A 19,066-nucleotide genomic window follows, 5' to 3' on the forward strand; every position below is an offset into this window, starting at 1 on the left:
TTGTGAACCAGAACACAACATCAGACGCCAACTGGGACAGAACATACGACAAAGATCATCCTTTCCAACCCCCTTCGACCGCTCTATCAGATCCGACTGCGCAGAAGCAGCAATTTCGACAACCTCAGCATCCTCGCACATCCTCGCACAGCCTCTACCCACAGCAAGCCGCACCTGCTTCCGAGCATAACCCTGACACAAGCCCCCCGTTATCGTCCATGTATCAAGCTCGCCATCAGAGCAAGCTACACAGGCAGCAGCTTCAGCATTCCGAACAGCATCAACATCGCCCGCAGCAGCTGCCGGCACAAGCATATCCACCAGGGCAACAGCAGCATCAGGCACAAGGTTTTGGTGTTCCCCGCACCGTTTCAACACCCGCCTGGGTTCCCAGCACAAACCAAACCTTCCACGCTAGCGCTTCGTCAGCGATCAGTACCGCTAGGCCGCCTGCTCCTTCTTCCTCGTCGTCCTCCGGCTCTCTACTTTCCTATTGGGACCGAAGTGCCGCCAGTGACAGCGAGCTCAGAATGGCAACAACACTTCCGCCTTCGGGTCCTTACCACCATCATCATGCGATGTCTGACATGGGACATCACCGCCATGCATCGAGTGCCGCTTTTCTGCCCTCGGTATCGCCCTCGGGTATCGTAGCTCATCCTTCGTCTGCGTCACACATGGGCAGCAGTGGAAGGACGCACAGTTACGGCTCAGCAGGCTCCGAGCACTACCATCCGTATCGTCCGTCCTCGATGCCGTCAGTAGAATCGAGCATGTCAGTACAGCAGCATGGATCTCCCTCTTCGCACCAGCAGGCTTCCAGCAGTGGTCCCTCGTATCCGTCGTCGGTGTCAGCACCGCTTACATCCCCTGGTTTCGTGTACGGGCCGTCTGGGTCATCCGCCCCATTAGGCCCTGGTACGAGTTACGACACGTATCCTCAGTCCTTCCAAGGAGCTCATTCGCAACACGTCTTCTATTTACCACCTGCCATGCCGCATGACTCTCGCTTCTACCCACTCAATCCATTCGAGATCAAGCACAGGCGACGCACCACGAAGGCGCAATTTTGCCTGCTCGAATCGACCTTCCGCGAAGTTCCGAAGCCTAACGCAACGTTGAGGAAGCAAATCAGCACACAACTTGACATGCCAGTGCGTGCGGTACAGATTTGGTTCCAAAACCGCAGAGCCAAAGCAAAGGCCAAGGACAAAAAGAGGCAGTCAGATGGAGGTAGAGGTGGTGCAGACTCGCAAGATAGACCCAGCATGGGATCTGGCGTCGCCAGCCATCATCACTACAACGATACCGACACCAACGAGCGAAGGGGTCAAACGTCGTCAGAAATGCACATGTTCTCATCCTCTTCGTCGCCCTCGCATGAACAACAGCAGGTGCGCAACCCGATGGCACAGTTTGAAGGGCAAGGAAGGCGAACAAGTCGGTCCATGGATTTACCGCCCCTCCGTATACAGGCGGATCAATCGAGACCAGATGTCTACTGTTCAGGTTCTTCCACTTCAACGCTCCCTTCGCGCACCACGGAAACGGGCCAGACCAGGGACAGACGGGGTTTCGCAACGCCACCGATTTCGGCAGGAGCAGACAGCTGGAGCCAGCAGGCGTTAGGGCTCAGCTATTCGACACTAAGCTTCGACAGCCAAGAACAAGCAGAACATTTGTATAGCATGCGCAGCGGCGCAGCGCACGGCATGCCCGCGACCGCACCATTGGGTCAGAGCCACGCTTCCGCTTCGGACCCGAGTGCAGGCATGCCGTCAGGACTCGACCGACCAAGTCGACCGACAAGCTTGTCATCGTACTCTGGGCGAGAGAGCTCAATGCTGTCGGGCTCTTCCCCAAGACCAATAGGCTACGAGTCGTCTCGCTACTGGTCCGCACCTCAGTAGCCGCACACGCATCAAAATCCCGTCATATCATGTCATGCGAAGTCTTCGTCGCGATCCTTAGTGTACTTTACAATAGTCTTCACAAGCTAGGCATCTTCGAAGCGGCACGTGAGAAACGCGGGGGCCTTATATGACATTGGTTGTTTGTGCAGAAAGCAATCGTCTGAGCATGTTGATTTGTGATTGACCCAAGGTTATTTCGGCACTGAGCAAGTCTCAGCGGAGGAAGTGTGTGAGACTTCGAACAACATGGCAAAGATGAGGAAGTGAAGGAAGATGGCGTAAGCGATGAAGAACAGTCGCATCCGACGATGGCCCAGGACAAGACGAGTGAGGATGTGTAAAGCGCGTTCAAGCGGATTGAGCTGAGCCATTGCTCTGGACTGCTCTCTGCCACGGAAGGCTTCAAAGGGGTTCATGGACTCTTCATACTTAGCGCGATACTTATCATCGCTGCCACCCATCCTAGGTGGCGGATAGGCACCTGACGCATCCGTGCGTCCCGCTGCGCCAACGCCAATCTGAATTACCGAATCTCCGCCGCTGCCTGTTCGACGGGCACCCGCGGGACCATAGCTCTGCAGATAGCGAACCTTTTCGTATAGACCCAAGTTGTCTGATTGAAGAGTTTTGATCTCGGTGCGAAGCTCGCTGATGGTTTCAAATTGCTTGCGTAGCTCTTCTTCGAGCTCAGCGTTGCGATTGCGGAAGCGGTCTCTCTGTGAGGTGACGATGGGAAGAATGCTGCTCTCGCCAGTAGCAGCAGCACGTGAGGATGTAGAAGGTCTTGGTGAAGCTGGCGTCGGGACTGATCTTGCCGGATGAACTCCATTCAGTCCGTCCTTCTGCGCCCCCGTGTTGCTGTTTCGCGCTTTTGTGCTTTGGCTTATTTGCGTTGCTTCAGCTTCGAGCGACTCCATCTCTCTCATCACCTCCTCGGCACTCATGGCTGCTGATGTCTTTGTGTTGGAGCGCCCTTCGCGACCGATGGAAGCCAGGTCAGTTTCGAGTTTCTCATTGAGCAACTTGAGATGTGTGTGCTTCTGCTTCAAAGAGGCGAGCTCTGCTGAAACTTTGTCAAGGGAGGCTGAGAGATCGCCGTTCGAAACCCTTAATGTAGCAAGTTGATCTTCGAGACGCTTGTTCTTCTCGAGCAGTAACACCTCCAGGCTTTTTGCCTCTGCCGCCTTCTTCGTTGATGGTGAGTCGCCGTTTGCAGTGGCCGACGAGGTGGCAGATAGTTCATCATCATCGTCGTCGTCATCAGCATTGAAGCGAACGGCTTTGACAATCTCAAGCTCGCGCTTGATATCGGCGTAATCGCTGCGTTGTTGAAGTTTGGTACGCAGCGATTCAATCTCTGCATCCTTCTCGGATTGCAACTTGATCTTTTCCTCTTGCGAGGAGGCGACCTGCTTGCTGATGGTTTCGGATTGCTGACGTGCCGATTCGAGAAGGGTCTGGACTTGTGTGAGTTTGCGGTCCTTCTCCTGTGCTTCGAGCTGAAGCTTTTGCAGTTGATTGCTCTCCTGGCGACCGCTCTTGACACTCTCGATTTCGGAACGAAGCTGCTCGTTGCGTCTCTCGACGCTCTCGATACGGGCGTGTGCACGCTCCAGATCGCGAGAAAGGAGCTCGACTTCGGCAAAGTTGCTCTTGCTGTCCTGTTGCTCGTCGTCGTGACCCTTTTCGAGGAGCTTGGCTGTAGCTGTCTCGTCCCTTGATTTGAGATCCTTGAGCTGCTCCAGTGCCAAGTTGAGTGACTTTGTCAGATCGGCTTCTCTTTCTTTGAGGTTGCGTATCCTTTCGTCCCACTTTGCAGAGAGTTCGAGCTCGAGTGCTGCAGTTTGTTGTTGTAGCTTTGTTTCAAAATCCTTTTCGAGAGAGAGAATACGTTGTTGCAAACGTGTGTGCTCAGCTTCTCGCTCTCTGTTGGCGTCAGCCTCAGCAGTCTGCTGGGCGAGGTCCCTTCTGAGCTTCGCATTATCCTCCTTCAAGCTTTCCAGATCATTGAGCGAAGCTGCCTGGTCCAGCGTCACCTCCAGAAAAGGATATGGATCCGGTGCTGTTGTGAGGGCAGAATGAACGTTGAGAAAGGCATTCTCGGCGGCTTTGGATCTTTTGGTGAGTGTGTCGATTTCAGCCTGGTAGGCTTTGAGCAATGGCTTGAAGCTTTCGAGCTTGTTGGTATCTGGCTGCTTCTTGAACTCCCTTGTCTGATCAGCGAGCTTCTTGCGGTTGGCGACAGCCGCCTTTTGTGCTTCGAGAAGCTCCGGAGCGGTATCGTTGAGCTGTTGCTGAAGATCGGTGAGGTTGATGTCCTTCCATATCGATAGCGCTGCCGAGAAGTCAACCGGCGTTCGACTCGGGCCTACCCCGTCAATGTTATACGGCGCCGCATATGCCGAGGACGTGGCCGCCATCTTGACCGCGAGGCGATGCAGTCCTATGCTTTGTCGAAATGTAAATGTGAGTGTGAGAGTGTGTGGGGTTGAAGATGGCATTGAAGACCCTTTCCATCATTTCGCATGGACATGGCTCCCGAGTCTGGGCTCGTAGTTTTTGCCAGCTTCTGTTAGGTTCATCGAAGTCATCTCCCGATTCCTTCTCAAAATCGCTGATACACTCGACCAAAGACGCCGTCGTGAAAATGCAAAATCTGATTCGATGGACAAATTGTCTATCAATCGCTGCGTTCGTACCTCGGAAGAGAGAGAAAAGAAAGAGAGTTGACTCGACTTCACTTGTCACTTGTAGCACCAAATTTAAACATGTGGGTCAGTCCTTATCTTCAATACGTAGATTGCCCCATTTCTTCTTCCTAACTCTCTCATCACTCTTCCAATAGCATTCCAAGCCGCCTTCATCATCGCTTTCACTTCGCTACCTTCTCAAGCAACACCACGCTTACCTCTTAGCAACACTCAAGCAAGTTCAACCGCCCGAACTCAAAGGGCTGTATAGCGCATGTTCGTTCAGCAGACCAGGGACGACTACATCAGTGATTCCGTTTACAAGTCCTCTCATAACGCTTGAGAGTCACTTCGACAATCGTAGCGAACACCTTTTCTTGAAGTTTCCCCCATCACAAAAATCTAGCAACTCGAGCTGCCGTCAGGATGTTGGCTCCCCTCCGCAACACTGTGCTCCAGCGTGCCGCCGCTGGTCCCTCGATGAGCTACGCTCTTCGCCAGGGCGCTCTCCGCTCGCTTGCTACGCATGCGCCTGGTCCCATCACCTACACTGAGGCTCCTGCGTCCAAGCCTGCTACACTTCACCTCAAGTCTGGCCACTCTTTCATCGGTCGCTCCTTTGGTGCTCCTCGCAGCGTCTTTGGTGAGACCGTTTTCACCACCTCGATCACTTCGTACACCGAGTCACTCACCGACCCTTCCTACCAGGGTCAGATCCTCACCTTCACACAGCCTCTGATGGGTAACTACGGTGTTCCCGACAACGGATGTGGTCAATCTCCTGTCGAGCACCCTGCCGATGTTGACGTCGGTGCTTTCCTCGAGTCCAACAAGGTGCAGGCCGCCGGTGTCATCGTCTCGAACCTTGCCGAGCGCTTCTCCCACTATCTCGCCAAGGAGTCACTTGCTACCTGGTGCGCCCGTCACAACGTTCCCGGTCTCTTCGGCGTCGACACTCGTGCCATCACATCGCTCCTTCGAGACCAGGGATCCACCCTTGGTGCCATCCTCGTCGGCGATGGCCACGACAAGGCTCCCGCTAATAGCGACTACATCGACCCCATGGCTGAGAACCTCATCGCCAAGGTCTCTACCAAGGAGCCCTACGTTCTTCACCCTGTTGGCGGCGCTAAGGCTGCCCGCTGCCACGTTGCCTTGATGGACTTTGGCTGCAAGGCCAACATTCTCCGTTCGCTTCTTCGTCGCGGTGCCTCGATCACTGTTCTCCCCTGGAACTACGACTTCAACAAGGTGCGTAACGGCTTCGACGGACTCTTCCTTTCCAATGGACCTGGTTCGCCTTACTCTATTGAGCCTGCTCTCGACATGGCTCGAGCAGCCATCTCGGAGTGGGACCGCCCTATCTTTGGCATCTGCATGGGTAACCAAGTGATCGGCATTGCTGCTGGTGTCGAGGCCTACCGCATGAAGTTCGGTAACCGTGGTCACAACCAGCCTGTGGTTGCTCTCAAGTCGGCCGGCAACTTTGTCAAGCGCGGTCGTGTCTACATCACCTCGCAGAACCACGGTTTCGCGTTGACTCCAGATGAGAGCAAGTGGCCCGAGGGATGGCAGCCTTGGTTCGTCAACGCCAACGATTCGTCGGTTGAAGGCATCATCCGCACTCAGCTGAGCGAACAGCGTGCTATGGTTTGGGGAGTCCAGTTCCACCCCGAGCACGCTGGTGGACCCGAGGACACCAACGGGATCTTCGAGGACTTTGTCGAGGAGGTGGTCCGCATCAAGGGTCAGCAGGGCAGGAGCGAAGCTGGCAAGGGTCTCCCTGAGGACATCACTGTCAAGGAGGGTGCGCCTGCGTTCCCCATAAACGACTTCGGAGTCGTTGGCCAGAAGCCTGCTCATCTCTGATCGCATCGTTTCATTTGCTCAAGGCTCGCGTCGCGACTCATGTCTGTTTGTTCTCTGTTGAACCCGATAATACATTTCTGTTCCTCTCCGAAAACTAGTGCGCGAGCAAGTTATTTGAGATCTGTGAGGAATCGTTCAACCGCTCGAACCAAGTTGTCGGTTGCTGCCGAACTCGCTGCTTGGTGATTCGCATCCTGGAGGATCACCGCATGAAAGGCGTCTGTGCCGCTAAGAAGCTTGTTCCACCGGTTGAGAAGAATGTCTGCTACTTTGTCCGGCACATACTTGCTGCATGGCGTTAAGGTGATGAAGAAGATAGTCAAGCAGATATATATGTCAGCAAGATATCAGGTCAGTGGAGGGCCAGTCTGATCATACTCACTCTTTCTCACTAATAAGGGCCAAGATTTGTGGATGTTGAGTGGTGTGAAAGGCAACACCGGCTTTCAAATTGTGAATGGCTCTGCCCATGGTTCGTGCACCAGGATCGGCTGCAGTGATGAGCGCATCTTCAAGGTCAGAACTGAAGAAGTCGTCATGGCCACCTTTGGCTCGGAGGGACCAAGTGCGATAGGCTGTCATGGCGGGCGTGAGCACTGCCGATGCATTGCCGGAGCTCATCCCATTTGTATCGATTGGAGCATCTGTTGGGTCTGTCGGCATGGAGCCGGACTCCAAGTCCTTGCGCGGCATGAGTACGGCACCCTGCCCAGACTGCACGAGTTGTGTAGCATGTTGGAGCTCGCGATCCATCTCATTTCGAACTTGATCTGAAGCGGCGCCCCTGTCTTGCTCGTAAACCTCTCGATCCGAAACGGGTGCTTGCAAGATGGCGCCATCGATTCTGGTCTCTGCACTGGTCGCACGGGTAGATGAAAGGAGATAGGCGACCAAGTCTTGACATCCGGTCGAGTGACCCATGAGCACCACTTTGCCATTCCGCTTCTTCGGCGTGCTCCTAAGATGCGATACGCAAGCGGCAATTTCCTGCGCATCTCCCTCGAGCGTACACTGTCCATAGCCGCTCAGATTGCACGTCAATTGCGGCTGGACCAATGAAAATCCGTGTTGAGGGATAGAATGAGCCAGCTTTGGCAGATATGGTATGGTTCCGATAGTGTCGGTAAGTCCAGGTACAAAAATGAGCGAGTTCGGTTGATCGGGATCTGTGTCAAAGTATGGTAATGCGATGGGCTTCTTCTGATAGAGCTGCAGTGAGCCTGTAAGTGCACTCGGGAATTGAGACGTCGTCGAGACCATATCCGCAAAATTTGCACAGTTGTTCAAGCTACAAGGTGTTGACTAAGGAGTGATGGACTCGTATAAAGAACAGATCATCTTAAATTCAAACTGCGCTCAGCCCTTTCGCAGTTGTGTTTCAGCAGTTGACGTGTGCGAGTTCTAATTTCACATGCATGTGACAGATTTGGAGAGAGCAACACTTTATTGAAGGCAGCGTGTCAGTGGTTGCGCAGTAACCCTTCACCATTTTCTACCAACACATCCGACAGGCCCTCTGTATTGTTCAGTGTGGTCTGTATGGCCTACCATGACGGACAATGAGCCACGACAGCTCTTACCCGAAATTGAATCACATCAGAATCTTTCAACCAAACTAGGAGCTTCTCGCCCTCTCCCACCTAAGAAGCGCAGCAACAGAACAGTAAGCTCGGTCGCCAAATCATCCAACCTCACAACAGAGACTTCCGACACCAATCAGGGGAGTGTCGGCATTGATCCGATCGATGATAGTCAACTCGAAACTTGCCACGATTCGCAAGCCACAGCGAAAAGCCATGACGAAGAGCGTGCCGATCTTGAAGCAAGAGGCACCGCATCGCCAGTCAGAATGACGGTACAAAGAGCAGTCTCTGGCGCTTCAATTCGGAGCAGCCGACCCAATACGATGGCGTCGGAAATCCCGAAAGAAGAGATCGAAGAGGCGCTGCAAGGTCTCGATCGAGTTGACCTCGTTGTGGCGTTGGGTCGAGCTAAAGTTCAAATGGACGAAATCGAAGCTCAACTCGCTCAACAGGTGCTCGAGAACGAGACATTGCACGACACTGCCGCTTCGCTCACTCAGCAACTCGGAGAAGCCGAATCTCGAGTCTATTCGCTTCATTCGATCGTCAAGCAGCGAGAAGAGAGGATCGATGAGCTCATGTCAGAGCAGGAACGTATGGAAGGCGAGGTTTATTCGACAATGCAAGTCATCGAGCGCCTTCGGAAGCAGCTCTCTGAAACAGAAAGAAGTCGCAACGATGCCGAAAAACGCTATCTCGATCAAACGGCTACTATGGATAAGGAACGCCAATACTATCAGGACACTGAAGCTCTTCTCAAATCTCAGAAAGCCACGCAAGCTTCTGCTTACGAGAAGCTTCTTTCGGGTCACAACGAATTGCTCCGCGAACACGAACGCCTCACCAACCGTCTCGCTTCTATCAAGTCCAATGGGGGAGACACTCAGGATGCAGCGTCATCCCTCGACCCACCGAGCCTGCACTTCACCGGCGCATCAGATGCTTCCTTGGACTCGCAAACCACTGAATCTCATCATAACGGGAAAGGAGCGTCGGATCATGGCGACCGCAGTCCGCCACGTCGGGTTCGCAAGAACGCCTCCAAGGTATCAACTTTCGCCGAGGAGACCGATATGGCTGCACTGGTCGAAGAGCTTTCCACACTTCAAAAATCTCATTCTTCCCTTTCCGAGACCATGGCCACTCTCCAGACCGAGCTCAAAGATGTTCGTGCAGAGAACGTCACTCTCCGCGACCAGAACGAGACTTTTATGGATATCCTTCAAGAAAAGACATTCAGCGGTGCGCTCCTCAACGAAAGCGCCATGCTCCGTGGTATCCGACGTGCTTCCCTTGGCCGTCTTAGAACTCAGGGCGGTCTCGATGATCCCTACGACGACGATTACAGTACTGGAACTGATATGCAAGATGTTGGCGACGACGACGACGACGACGACGACGAAGCCGATGATCGAGACAAATCTCGTGGCACTTCCATTTCTTCTGGTACCATCCCTGAGGAAGACGAGGACGATGTCGATGATGTGCCTGATACTCCAAAGGCTCCTCCGAAACAAGTCAAGAGCTCACAAAGAAGGCGAACCAGTTCCAGCGCGGCACAGCAGGCGACTACTGACCTTGCCTCTGAGCTCGAAGGCACAACAACAGGCGTGCTCACCAGCCCAGCTGACAAGTCGAGCCGTGAAACGCGCTCAAGTCAGCGCTTAGGTGTCGTCTCTGATGATCTCGAAGAGCTTCAGAAAGAGGTTCGCGAGCTTCGTGAAGCAAATCAGGCTCTGACCCTCTACATCTCCAAGATCATCGATCGCATCATTGCCCGTGAAGGCTACGAGAACATCCTCGCTGTTGAGAGCCGTGGTACCATTCGGGGACCGCGTCATAAAGCCTCAAGAGCCAGACTTGACCAGTCGAAGGAAGTCGGCACCGACAACAAAGCTGGCTTGCGCACTGTCTCGAACACTAGCAACACCTCCAATGCCAGTGGCTCCAGCCAGACGGGCGGCCTCTTTAACTTTGGCTCAAGCGCCAATCAAAACAGCGCGGCGTCTAGTGGGGCTCGTGCTGCAGTTTCGTCCAAAAGCAAGCGAACATCGTCGATTGATTGGCGCAACCTGCCCTTCCTCGGAGGCGGTGGTAACGCAAGCAACCCACCTGAACAAAGCTCCAACCTGCGCCCTTTGACGTTGCAGTCGGATAGTCTGCTCATCCCTCCTCGAGAAGGTTCAGCTAGGAAGTTGCGGACAAGTGAAGAGATCGAGGATGAAAACGACATTCTTGAACGTGAACGTATTCGCCAAGAACTGTTGATGCGTGGCATTCAGCCACCCAAACACCAGCTCGTCCAGAGTCCAAACAGTCCGAGAAAGAAACGCCCTCAAAGTGTCTCGGCCGTTTCGGGCGCTGGAGGCTTCGCTGCCTTCTTCTCTCGCGTCGTCGGTGGTGCAGCCTCCAACCATGTTCTTAGCCCTACTCGATCCGACTCGCAATCGCAGGCATCCAACACGCCAGTACAATCTCTGGACACTGACTTTGAGCGGACCACATCCTCGACTCCTGCCACTGAAAGCGGCAACCGTGACGAGGAGCGAAGTCGTGCTCTTCAGCTTTCCGCAGGTGGTGGGTCGAGCTTTACCAAATTGAGAGGCAGTCAAGGTGTTGCCTCCAAAGCGAGACAGCTTCGAGCCGAGCGACACCAACAAACTTTAGATCTCACAGCGGACACCAGTTCAGGATACCCATTCCCATCATCTTCCCAAAGCAGCACATCCAACAGTCGCGCTACCAGCGGCATCAACAGTCTTGCAGACAGTTCCATCATGGAAAGCTCGATTGCGGGTGACGAAAGCTATTCTTTGCCAGCCCCGTCGACCAAAAGCGCTCTGCTCAACGGCGAAACCAACCGAATCGACTCGCCATTAGCTGGCTATGGCGGCACCCTACCACCATTGCCACACGAGACCACCGGTGACGAGGACCGGCAAGCTTTCCGTTCACCAACCACATCTCAAACCAGTCAGGATCAAGGTTGGAAGCGTGCATTCCGCAGGTTCAGCTTGCTAGGTGCCACCTCCCCTGACTCGCAGCCTAATGCCAATGATCAGGATCCTAACTCACAAGGTGTGAGCCCAGCTGCTAGCGAAAGAGGTCGAAGCCCGCTCGCGACTACAGTCACACTTCCATATATCGACACAGATGCCGACAAGTAGAGTTTGAATCATAGTCAAATCGCGATACGAGGAGCTTGACAAGGGACTTCCCGTTCAAGACCTGAGATCAATCGGATCGAAACCCATTGTCACAGCCCTTTTGTGCTCCATTTATTCTACATACACACCCGTCCTTTACATTCTTGATACCCAGATGAAAATCACAACACCATACCAAAACAGTCATTGTATATTTCGGACCAAGAGCGGGACTATATACATGTTATGAGGGGGTAAGGGCGGAGGAAAAAACCAAGGTCCGTCCAGGGAGGTATGAGCAGCCCGTTTCTTTCCAAGTCTCCTCTACCCATTTCCTTGAGGCAGAACCAGACCGCAGTGGACAACTGCCTTTGGTATGAGGTCGACAGATCCAGACTGCAGTATGAGACCACCTTTGGTATTGATCAATATCCGGACCGCAGTAAGGTACTGCCTACGGATGACGTCAAGTAGCGGTGATACGACACACGCGCTATGATAGAAGCACTGGCCTGCAATTGCAACTGTTGACGGAACAACTAAATATATGATAAGATAAGATATAGATAGTTAAGTTTAGAGTAGATGAGGATCCACTCGACGACTATGACAAAGGGAATGTGTGGTTATTTAATTAAAGTGTCGACACCACTTCGATGGGGCTACGATCAAGCTCCCTTCAGACAGGTGTATGGTAACTGAGGACCTTGTATAATTCGAGTGAGTTAGGACTACAAACATGAGTATATATAGCTTCACAGTCTTCATGAGGAGGTCTTGATCGCCTAGAACGGAGTTGAAGATGCGTCGGCATCCTAACATGAACCACGGGGTCTGTGGAGCACAAGTGAGATAATGGTGAGTCAGAGTTGCATATCAACATGCATCAACATGCATGTGGGATGTATAAACAATACAACCATAACACTCAGGGAGAGGCAATGACCAGAAAGTGACAACACAGGGGCCATATGAAAGAAGAGTTCATTATGACATAGCAGGTGTTAAGGATGACGATCAAGTATATATACATGCTCATGTTGTAGCACTCACAAATAGAAATAATAAGCATTTTTCAAGAAGTTATACACCCATGAAGTTGAGCTTGCTAGTAGCTCTGATTGGCAGCATTTTACTTGCAATCTTCAATTGATTAAGAGTCTGAAGCTCTACTGACTAAGCCAACTGGGATCATTGACAACATGGTACAAGAGGCTGAAGCTCAAGCTATCACAAGCAAGGCCAAAGGAGGAAGAAAGGGAAAGGTAATGCAACCACAAACTGCTGACAATGAGGCCACCAACAAGTCAGACACCAGGGTGATCAATGACAATGCTGAGGAAGAAACTGACTCTGACTCAGATCACAACAACAATGGAAAGCAATACAATTTTTGTACCCTAGCAAAACTACTTGAGCCCATCCCAAAACTCACATTGCACAACTATTATAGTTGGAGCACCCATATCAAGTCTTTCCTATGATGTGTTCCCTATGCTATGAAGCACCTCAATGGAGTGTGTGACAAGAAACATCCCAAGTGGAACCAAACGTTTGATGATGCCTTAACAAATGCACTATGCAGTACCATCGACACCACCGGAGAGTTCAATATCAATTACTTGATCCTTGACATCATCAGGGAGCACCATACATTCCATAATGTATGGAAGAAGATTGAAAATGGACTCACCAATGAGGCTACTGCCATATCTCATTGCATTGCACTAATCACTCAGCTAGGAGAGCTCAGGATGTACAATTCAGATGCATGAAAGCTCATCCAAGAAATAAGGACCATCCAAACAGAGAGTAGCTTACTGGGAAAGCCATTTGCCAATGACACTCTATTTTCTAATCTACAAAAGTGTACTATCTGACACCCAATGTACAAAGAGACCATTGCCACCATGAGCCAGCTCAGTTTTAGCACCCTTGCCACTGCTCTATCCATCCAGCAATCAGTGATCAAGAACAACCCTGCACTGAGGGTTGATCCCCAACAAGCCAGTGCCAGAGTTGCCAGCAGCAATGACCAGGACAAACCACCTGGAAAGGATGAGAAGGACAAAAAGGACACTGACAGCACCAGCACCAAGGTTGCCACAAGACCCCAAAGGCTCCGATGTTGGATCTGCAAGAGGCCTGGACATGGGATCAGTCAATGTGATGCATTGGTGACTATACCAGAGAATTCTCCCCTTGCCAGGCCCAAATAGGAAGTCTGGTGTTCCTTCACACCTAGCTGGCAGAGGCCCATAGATTCAAAAGAGACCTCTCATTGGATCTTAGACTTGGGCACCAGCTACCACATGGTAAATGACTATAGCATGCTCATTGGTCTGAAAACCTGCCAAAAGCGTGTACTCACTGCCGGAAGCGAGGTTCTAGAAGCCACTGCTATAGGAGATGCTAGCATATCAACAAACACTGGAGATATCTTTCTTCAAAATGTATTGTATGTCCAGCATCTCAATGTTAACCTATTGTCAACAAATTCCCTGACAGATGAAGGAGCGCGAGTGACACTAGACTCAACCGGAGGACAAATATATCTAGCAAATGGCATGTTACTCAAAATGATCAAGAATCATGAGCAAGGACTTCTGGAGTTCTGAGGTGATACATGGCAGGAAAATGCAATGATCACATCAACATCATTATTTGAAGGTGTTGATGATGATTTTGAGCATATTGAGAACAAACCCCAGATATCCAAACAACAATTATGGCATGAGCATCTAGGGCATCCAGGCCGAGACAAAACAAGAGCCATCATTAATCACCTAAAAGGTGATCACCCAGTAAGCCTGAACCCAAATGCCACTTTGACATGTGAGCAATGCATCTGATCCAAAAGTACAGCAGCTCAGATGGGTCAGGGTGGCAGAGAGAGGTCTCATTCTCCACTTGATCTCATCCACATTGACTTGATAGTCGATTCATCACATGCAACAGAGCATACATGCACTCTGGTGTTGGTTGATGATTACAGCAAGTATGTATACATACAACCTCTACTATGGAAGAGCCATGTGTCAGGGGTCTCGCGCCTGAAACCCAGGTCGGTCTGTCGAGATACTCGGTGACTATCAAACTGTGCGACAGCTATGGTCTTGGTATCGGTCTCGATGAGCTACATCGCTCAGTGACTATCAAGTTGCACAGTGACAGCAGGTGGCATTCATTGTATATACTATCATAGGTTTCAGCTGACCTCTGTGGACACTCCGTTCAGGGGTAGCTCAGCACGATCAATATCAATGCTATGATGACACCAAGGTCTGGTGTGAGTGTTGATGATGATGAGGTTGATGACGTTGGTGATAAGGTTGGTGGGTGTTGATGATAATGAGGTTGATGGTGTTGGTGATAGGTTGGTGGCGTCAACACGAGTGTCCAGTGTGTTGACTTGATGCTTGAAGTGATCCCCAGACCACAGTGGACTACTGCCTTCAGTTCTATCTTGATCCAGACTGCTAACCTGCTATGGGCGCCTTTGGATGTCAGGTAGTGGTGATACAACACACACACTACGATGAGGAGCAACCTTGATAGATTGCTGCTATGCTGACTGAAACTAATATATACTTATGCTGAAGTGATAACTAGTTATGGTGAGTAGAGTGGATGAGGATCCACTCGACCTATGATGATGAGAAAGCATGGTTATATACCTCTTCACAGCATCGCCAGCAATGCTGCTCCTGCTCTCTCTCCAGAGAGTACCTTCTTCATCGAGTACTGCTCAGGGGCCTCTCCTGCTTGGCACCCCTGTGCCTCTTGAGTGGTGTCGACTCCTTCGACACTGCTCCTCCTCCTCAGGACCTGGTGTCGACTCCTTCGACACTGCTCCTCTTCCTCAGGACCTGCCTGCTAGTGTCCTATACACTGCTCCTTCTCCTTTGACCGGTGACAGTTCCTTTGACTCTTGTCTCTCGAGCCCCTGAGTGGTAACCATCTGCATGCTCCTTGAGCTTGGTCCCCTTCGTGGCTGTGCCTGCTCCGTGAGCTTGGTCCTCCTCATGGCTGTGCCTGGCCTTCCTCGCATATGGCTCAGTGCTCCTTTGCATGTGAGTCCATAGGAGTCCATGGTCTCCATGGAGACTGCACTACGACCATGCTCTCTACTGGTATCGACTAGCTCTTCGATACCTGTGCTCCTTCCATATGAACCAGTGACCCTCCTGCTTCTTGAGCATCCAGGCCCATGACACCATGCTTTTAAGGAGCTAAAATCAATAGTAGCATACCTTGAAACACAGACAGGAAAGAGCCTAAAAGCAATATGGTCTGATCAAGGTACTGAATGGAGGAGTAACAATGCCCATGAATGGGCACATGACAAAGGTATAGAGTGGCAAATGACAGTAGGTTATGATAGCAGACAGAACAGACATGTTGAAAGGATGAATAGGAGTCTAGGTGAGAGAATGCAGGCTCTACTCATGCAGAGATGATTGCTGAAAAGGTTCTGGCCATATGCAATATGGGCCATGGCATTCAAGATGAATCTCACCCCAAGTGTAGATGGTGATCTCCCATATCAGGCTATGTTTGGAAGATTGCCAAAATGGCTTATGAAACTTCTACATGTGTTTGGATGTTTATCATGGGTAAACATTCCTAAAGCTAAAAGAGATAATAAGAAGCTCGACCAATGGGCCATAGCATCCATATTCCTAGGATATAGTTTAGAGAGGAGAGGTTGGCTTTTCTACAGCCCAAACATATTCTGGAGTAATTCAGCAAGGTTCATGGAGACCAAGTGCTGGTCCGACAGGATGGAGTGGTGACCAGTGACTGCACAGTCACCACCAGTGTTAGCAAATGAGGAAGACTTTGACAATCTAAGATACACAGATGAGAATTTTTTTGATGAGAGGGAAAAGGAACCATTGCAGGAATACATGGACATGGAGAATGTTGATGAAATGGACCAGGAACAGATCTCAAATGGAGTTGCCAAGGAAACAATTGAACACAACACCATTGCCAATAGATGGAATGATGATAAACTTTCTGGATTTACAGCGATCAGCGACAACAAAAGGAAGAACATGGTGTCATGGGCCTGAATGCTCAAGAAGCAGGAGGGTCACTGGTTCATATGGAAGGAGCACAGGCATCGGAGATCTAGTCGATACCAGTGGAGAACATGGTCGTAGTGCAGTCTCCATGGAGACTGTCAGGGGTCTCGCGCCTGAAACCCAGGTCGGTCTGTTGAGATACTTGGTGACTATCAAACTGTGTGACAGCTATGGTCTTGGTATCGGTCTCGATGAGCTACATCACTCAGTGACTATCAAGTTGCATGATGACAGCAGGTGGTGTTTGTTGTATATACTATCATAGGTTTTGGCTGACCTCTGTGGACACTCTGTTCAGGGGTAGCTCAGCACAATCAATATCAATACATAGGTTATGATGACACCAAGGTCTGGTGTGAGTGTTGATGATGATGAGGTTGATGGTGTTGGTGATAAGGTTGGTGGCATTGGTGATAAGGTTGGTGGTGTCAACACATGTGTCCAGTGTGTTGACTGATGCTTGAGGTGATCCCCGGACTGCAGTGGACTACTGCCTTCGGTTCTATCTATATCCAGACTGCTGACCTGCTATGTGTCACCTTCAGACGTCAGGTAGTGGTGATACAACACATGCACTATGATGAGGAGCAACCTTGATAGATTGCTGCTATGCTTACTGAAACTAATATATACTTATGCTGAAGTGATAACTAGTTATGGTGGTTGTAGAGTGGATGAGGATCCACTTGACCTTTGATGATGAAAAAGCATGGTTATATACCTCTTCACAGCATCGCCAGCGATGCTGCTCCTGCTCTCTCTCCAGAGAGTACCTTCTTCATCGAGTACTGTTCAGGAGGCCTCTCCTGCTTGCTTGGCACCCCTATGCCTCTTGAGCTGTGTCGACTCCTTCGACACTGCTCCTCCTCCTCAGGACCTGGTGTCGACTCCTTCGACTCTTGTCTCTCGAGCCCCTGAGTGGTAACCATCTGCATGCTCCTTGAGCTTGGTCCTCTTCGTGGCTGTGCCTGGCCCTCCTCGCATATGGGCTCAGTCCTCCTTTGCATGTGGGTCCATAGGAGTCCATGGCCTCCATGGAGGCTGCACTACGACCATGCTCTCTAATGGTATCAACTAGATCTTCGATACTTGTGCTCCTTCCATATGAACCAGTGACCCTCCTGCTTCTTGAGCATTCAGGCCCATGACACAGTGTCGAAGGAGTCGACACCACTCAGGAGGCACAGGGGTGCCAAGCAAGCAGGTCCTGAGGAGGAGGAGCAGTGTCGAAGGAGTTGACACAGCTCAAGAGGCACAGGGGTGCCAAGCAAGCAGGATAGCTCTAGGAGGACAGGAGTGGTGCTAGAGGGGCCCCCTGTACAGTACTTGATGAAGAAGGTACTCTCTGGAGAGAGAGCAGGAGCAGCGTCACTGGTGATGCTGTGAAGAGGTATATAACCATACTTTCTCATCATCAAAGGTCAAGTGGATCCTCATCCACTCTACACACACCATAACTAGTTATCACTTCAGCATAAGTATATATTAGTTCCAGTCAGCATAGTAGCAATCTATCAAGGTTGCTCCTCATTGTAGTGCATGTGTTGTATCACCACTACCTGATGTCTGAAGGTGGTTCATAGCAAATCAGTGGTCTGGATATAGATAGAACCAAAGGCAGTAGTCCACTGCAGTCCAGGGATCACCTCAAGCATCAGTCAACACACTGGACACTCATGTTGACACCACCAACCTTATCACCAACACCATCAACCTCATCATCATCAACACACACACCAGACCTTGGTGTCATCATAACTGACGCATTGATATTGATCATGCCAAGCTACCCCTGAATGGAGTGTCCACAGAGGTCAGCCAAAACCTACAATAGTATATACAACAAATGCCACCCACTGTCATCATGCAACTTGATAGTTGCCAAGTGACATAGCTCATTGAGACCGATACTGAGACAATAGCTGTCACACAGTTTGATAGTCACTGAGTATCTCGACAGACCGACCTGGGTTTCAGGCACGAGACCCCTGACAAGGTGTTGTAGAGGAGTGCTCCATAAACTGTCCCACAATAAAAAAAATTCTCAGCTCTTTTTTGATGCACAATTTTTGCAAGTAATGTCAATATCAATTACACAGTCTTGGACAGAAGAAGCAGGGCTTTCAGACAATATCAGACAGTGTGGCAATCAGACATATGGCTATTGAGCATTGGAGTGATGTGTGGTGACATGTAAAATCATGGGACAGTTTATGCACAAGCTGTATATATACAAGAGTGTGGTACATGCTGTTACAGGATCGGGAATTGGGTAACCAAACCGAACATAGTGAGCAGTAAAACCACTACACCAGCTAGACCCTTAGCTGGTGTACCCAATTCACATAACACTGAAGTATAAGCATTTTCACTCCCAAATGCTCTGGACTCAGAGAACGGAATTCCTATTCCAGTGACACATCGCCTGCGACACTGTTCCTACTCTGGGAGGCTTCGCCGACACTGCTCCCCCTCCTCGTCCTTCCTATCCTTCCCATCCACTGCATGGTGCTGCTCTCTGGCTCCACTTCTCTCACACCCTGCAGATGGACAGTCTGTCATTGTCTTATCTCCTATAGGGGCTAGTCCCACTTCATCTGGGTGGCAACTCACACCCCCTCTCATCACCCTCTTGTCATTGGCACCCACCTGGTGGCCCCAACTTCATCATCGTGCCAGGCCCCTGCTTCATCTGGTGGTGTTCTTCCTTTGTACAGTATCCTCCCCTTGTCCTATCAGCAATGGGGTGCCTTTCTTGACCAATTCCCATGAGAT

The 19,066-nt window shown here is 50.9% G+C and overlaps 5 protein-coding genes across 5 annotated transcripts in view; 3 read left to right on the forward strand and 2 right to left on the reverse strand.

Annotated features, from left to right (window-relative positions):
* UHO2_07205 (uncharacterized protein) overlaps positions 1 to 1,910 on the forward strand; it is a gene marked incomplete at both ends in the record, with an annotated part of 1,923 nt that extends 13 nt beyond the window's left edge. The window contains one exon of the mRNA XM_041559007.1: positions 1 to 1,910. This exon is cut by the window's left edge and continues 13 nt beyond it. Coding sequence (XP_041414941.1) covers positions 1 to 1,910 — 1,910 coding nt within the window.
* Positions 1,911 to 2,104: 194 nt separating this feature from the next.
* On the reverse strand, positions 2,105 to 4,333 carry UHO2_07206 (uncharacterized protein; the record flags this gene model as incomplete). Its single annotated transcript, XM_041559008.1, has 1 exon — positions 2,105 to 4,333. One exon carries the CDS (start codon positions 4,331 to 4,333, stop codon positions 2,105 to 2,107), a length of 2,229 nt encoding a protein of 742 aa, XP_041414942.1.
* Positions 4,334 to 5,029: 696 nt separating this feature from the next.
* On the forward strand, positions 5,030 to 6,472 carry UHO2_07207 (uncharacterized protein; the record flags this gene model as incomplete). Its single annotated transcript, XM_041559009.1, has 1 exon — positions 5,030 to 6,472. The coding sequence occupies one exon, from the start codon at positions 5,030 to 5,032 to the stop codon at positions 6,470 to 6,472; it is 1,443 nt and encodes a 480-aa protein (XP_041414943.1).
* A 110-nt stretch (positions 6,473 to 6,582) lies between these two features.
* UHO2_07208 (uncharacterized protein) lies at positions 6,583 to 7,732 on the reverse strand (the record flags this gene model as incomplete). Its single annotated transcript, XM_041559010.1, has 2 exons — positions 6,583 to 6,760; positions 6,855 to 7,732. 2 exons carry the CDS (start codon positions 7,730 to 7,732, stop codon positions 6,583 to 6,585), a joined length of 1,056 nt encoding a protein of 351 aa, XP_041414944.1.
* A 289-nt stretch (positions 7,733 to 8,021) lies between these two features.
* UHO2_07209 (uncharacterized protein) lies at positions 8,022 to 11,222 on the forward strand (the record flags this gene model as incomplete). The annotated part of the gene is made up of 1 exon (XM_041559011.1): positions 8,022 to 11,222. The coding sequence occupies one exon, from the start codon at positions 8,022 to 8,024 to the stop codon at positions 11,220 to 11,222; it is 3,201 nt and encodes a 1,066-aa protein (XP_041414945.1).
* Positions 11,223 to 19,066: the final 7,844 nt, after the last annotated feature.

Source organism: Ustilago hordei (genome assembly GCF_900519145.1).
Source record: "Ustilago hordei strain Uho2 genome assembly, contig: UHO2_contig_24, whole genome shotgun sequence".
Classification (NCBI taxonomy): domain Eukaryota; kingdom Fungi; phylum Basidiomycota; class Ustilaginomycetes; order Ustilaginales; family Ustilaginaceae; genus Ustilago; species Ustilago hordei.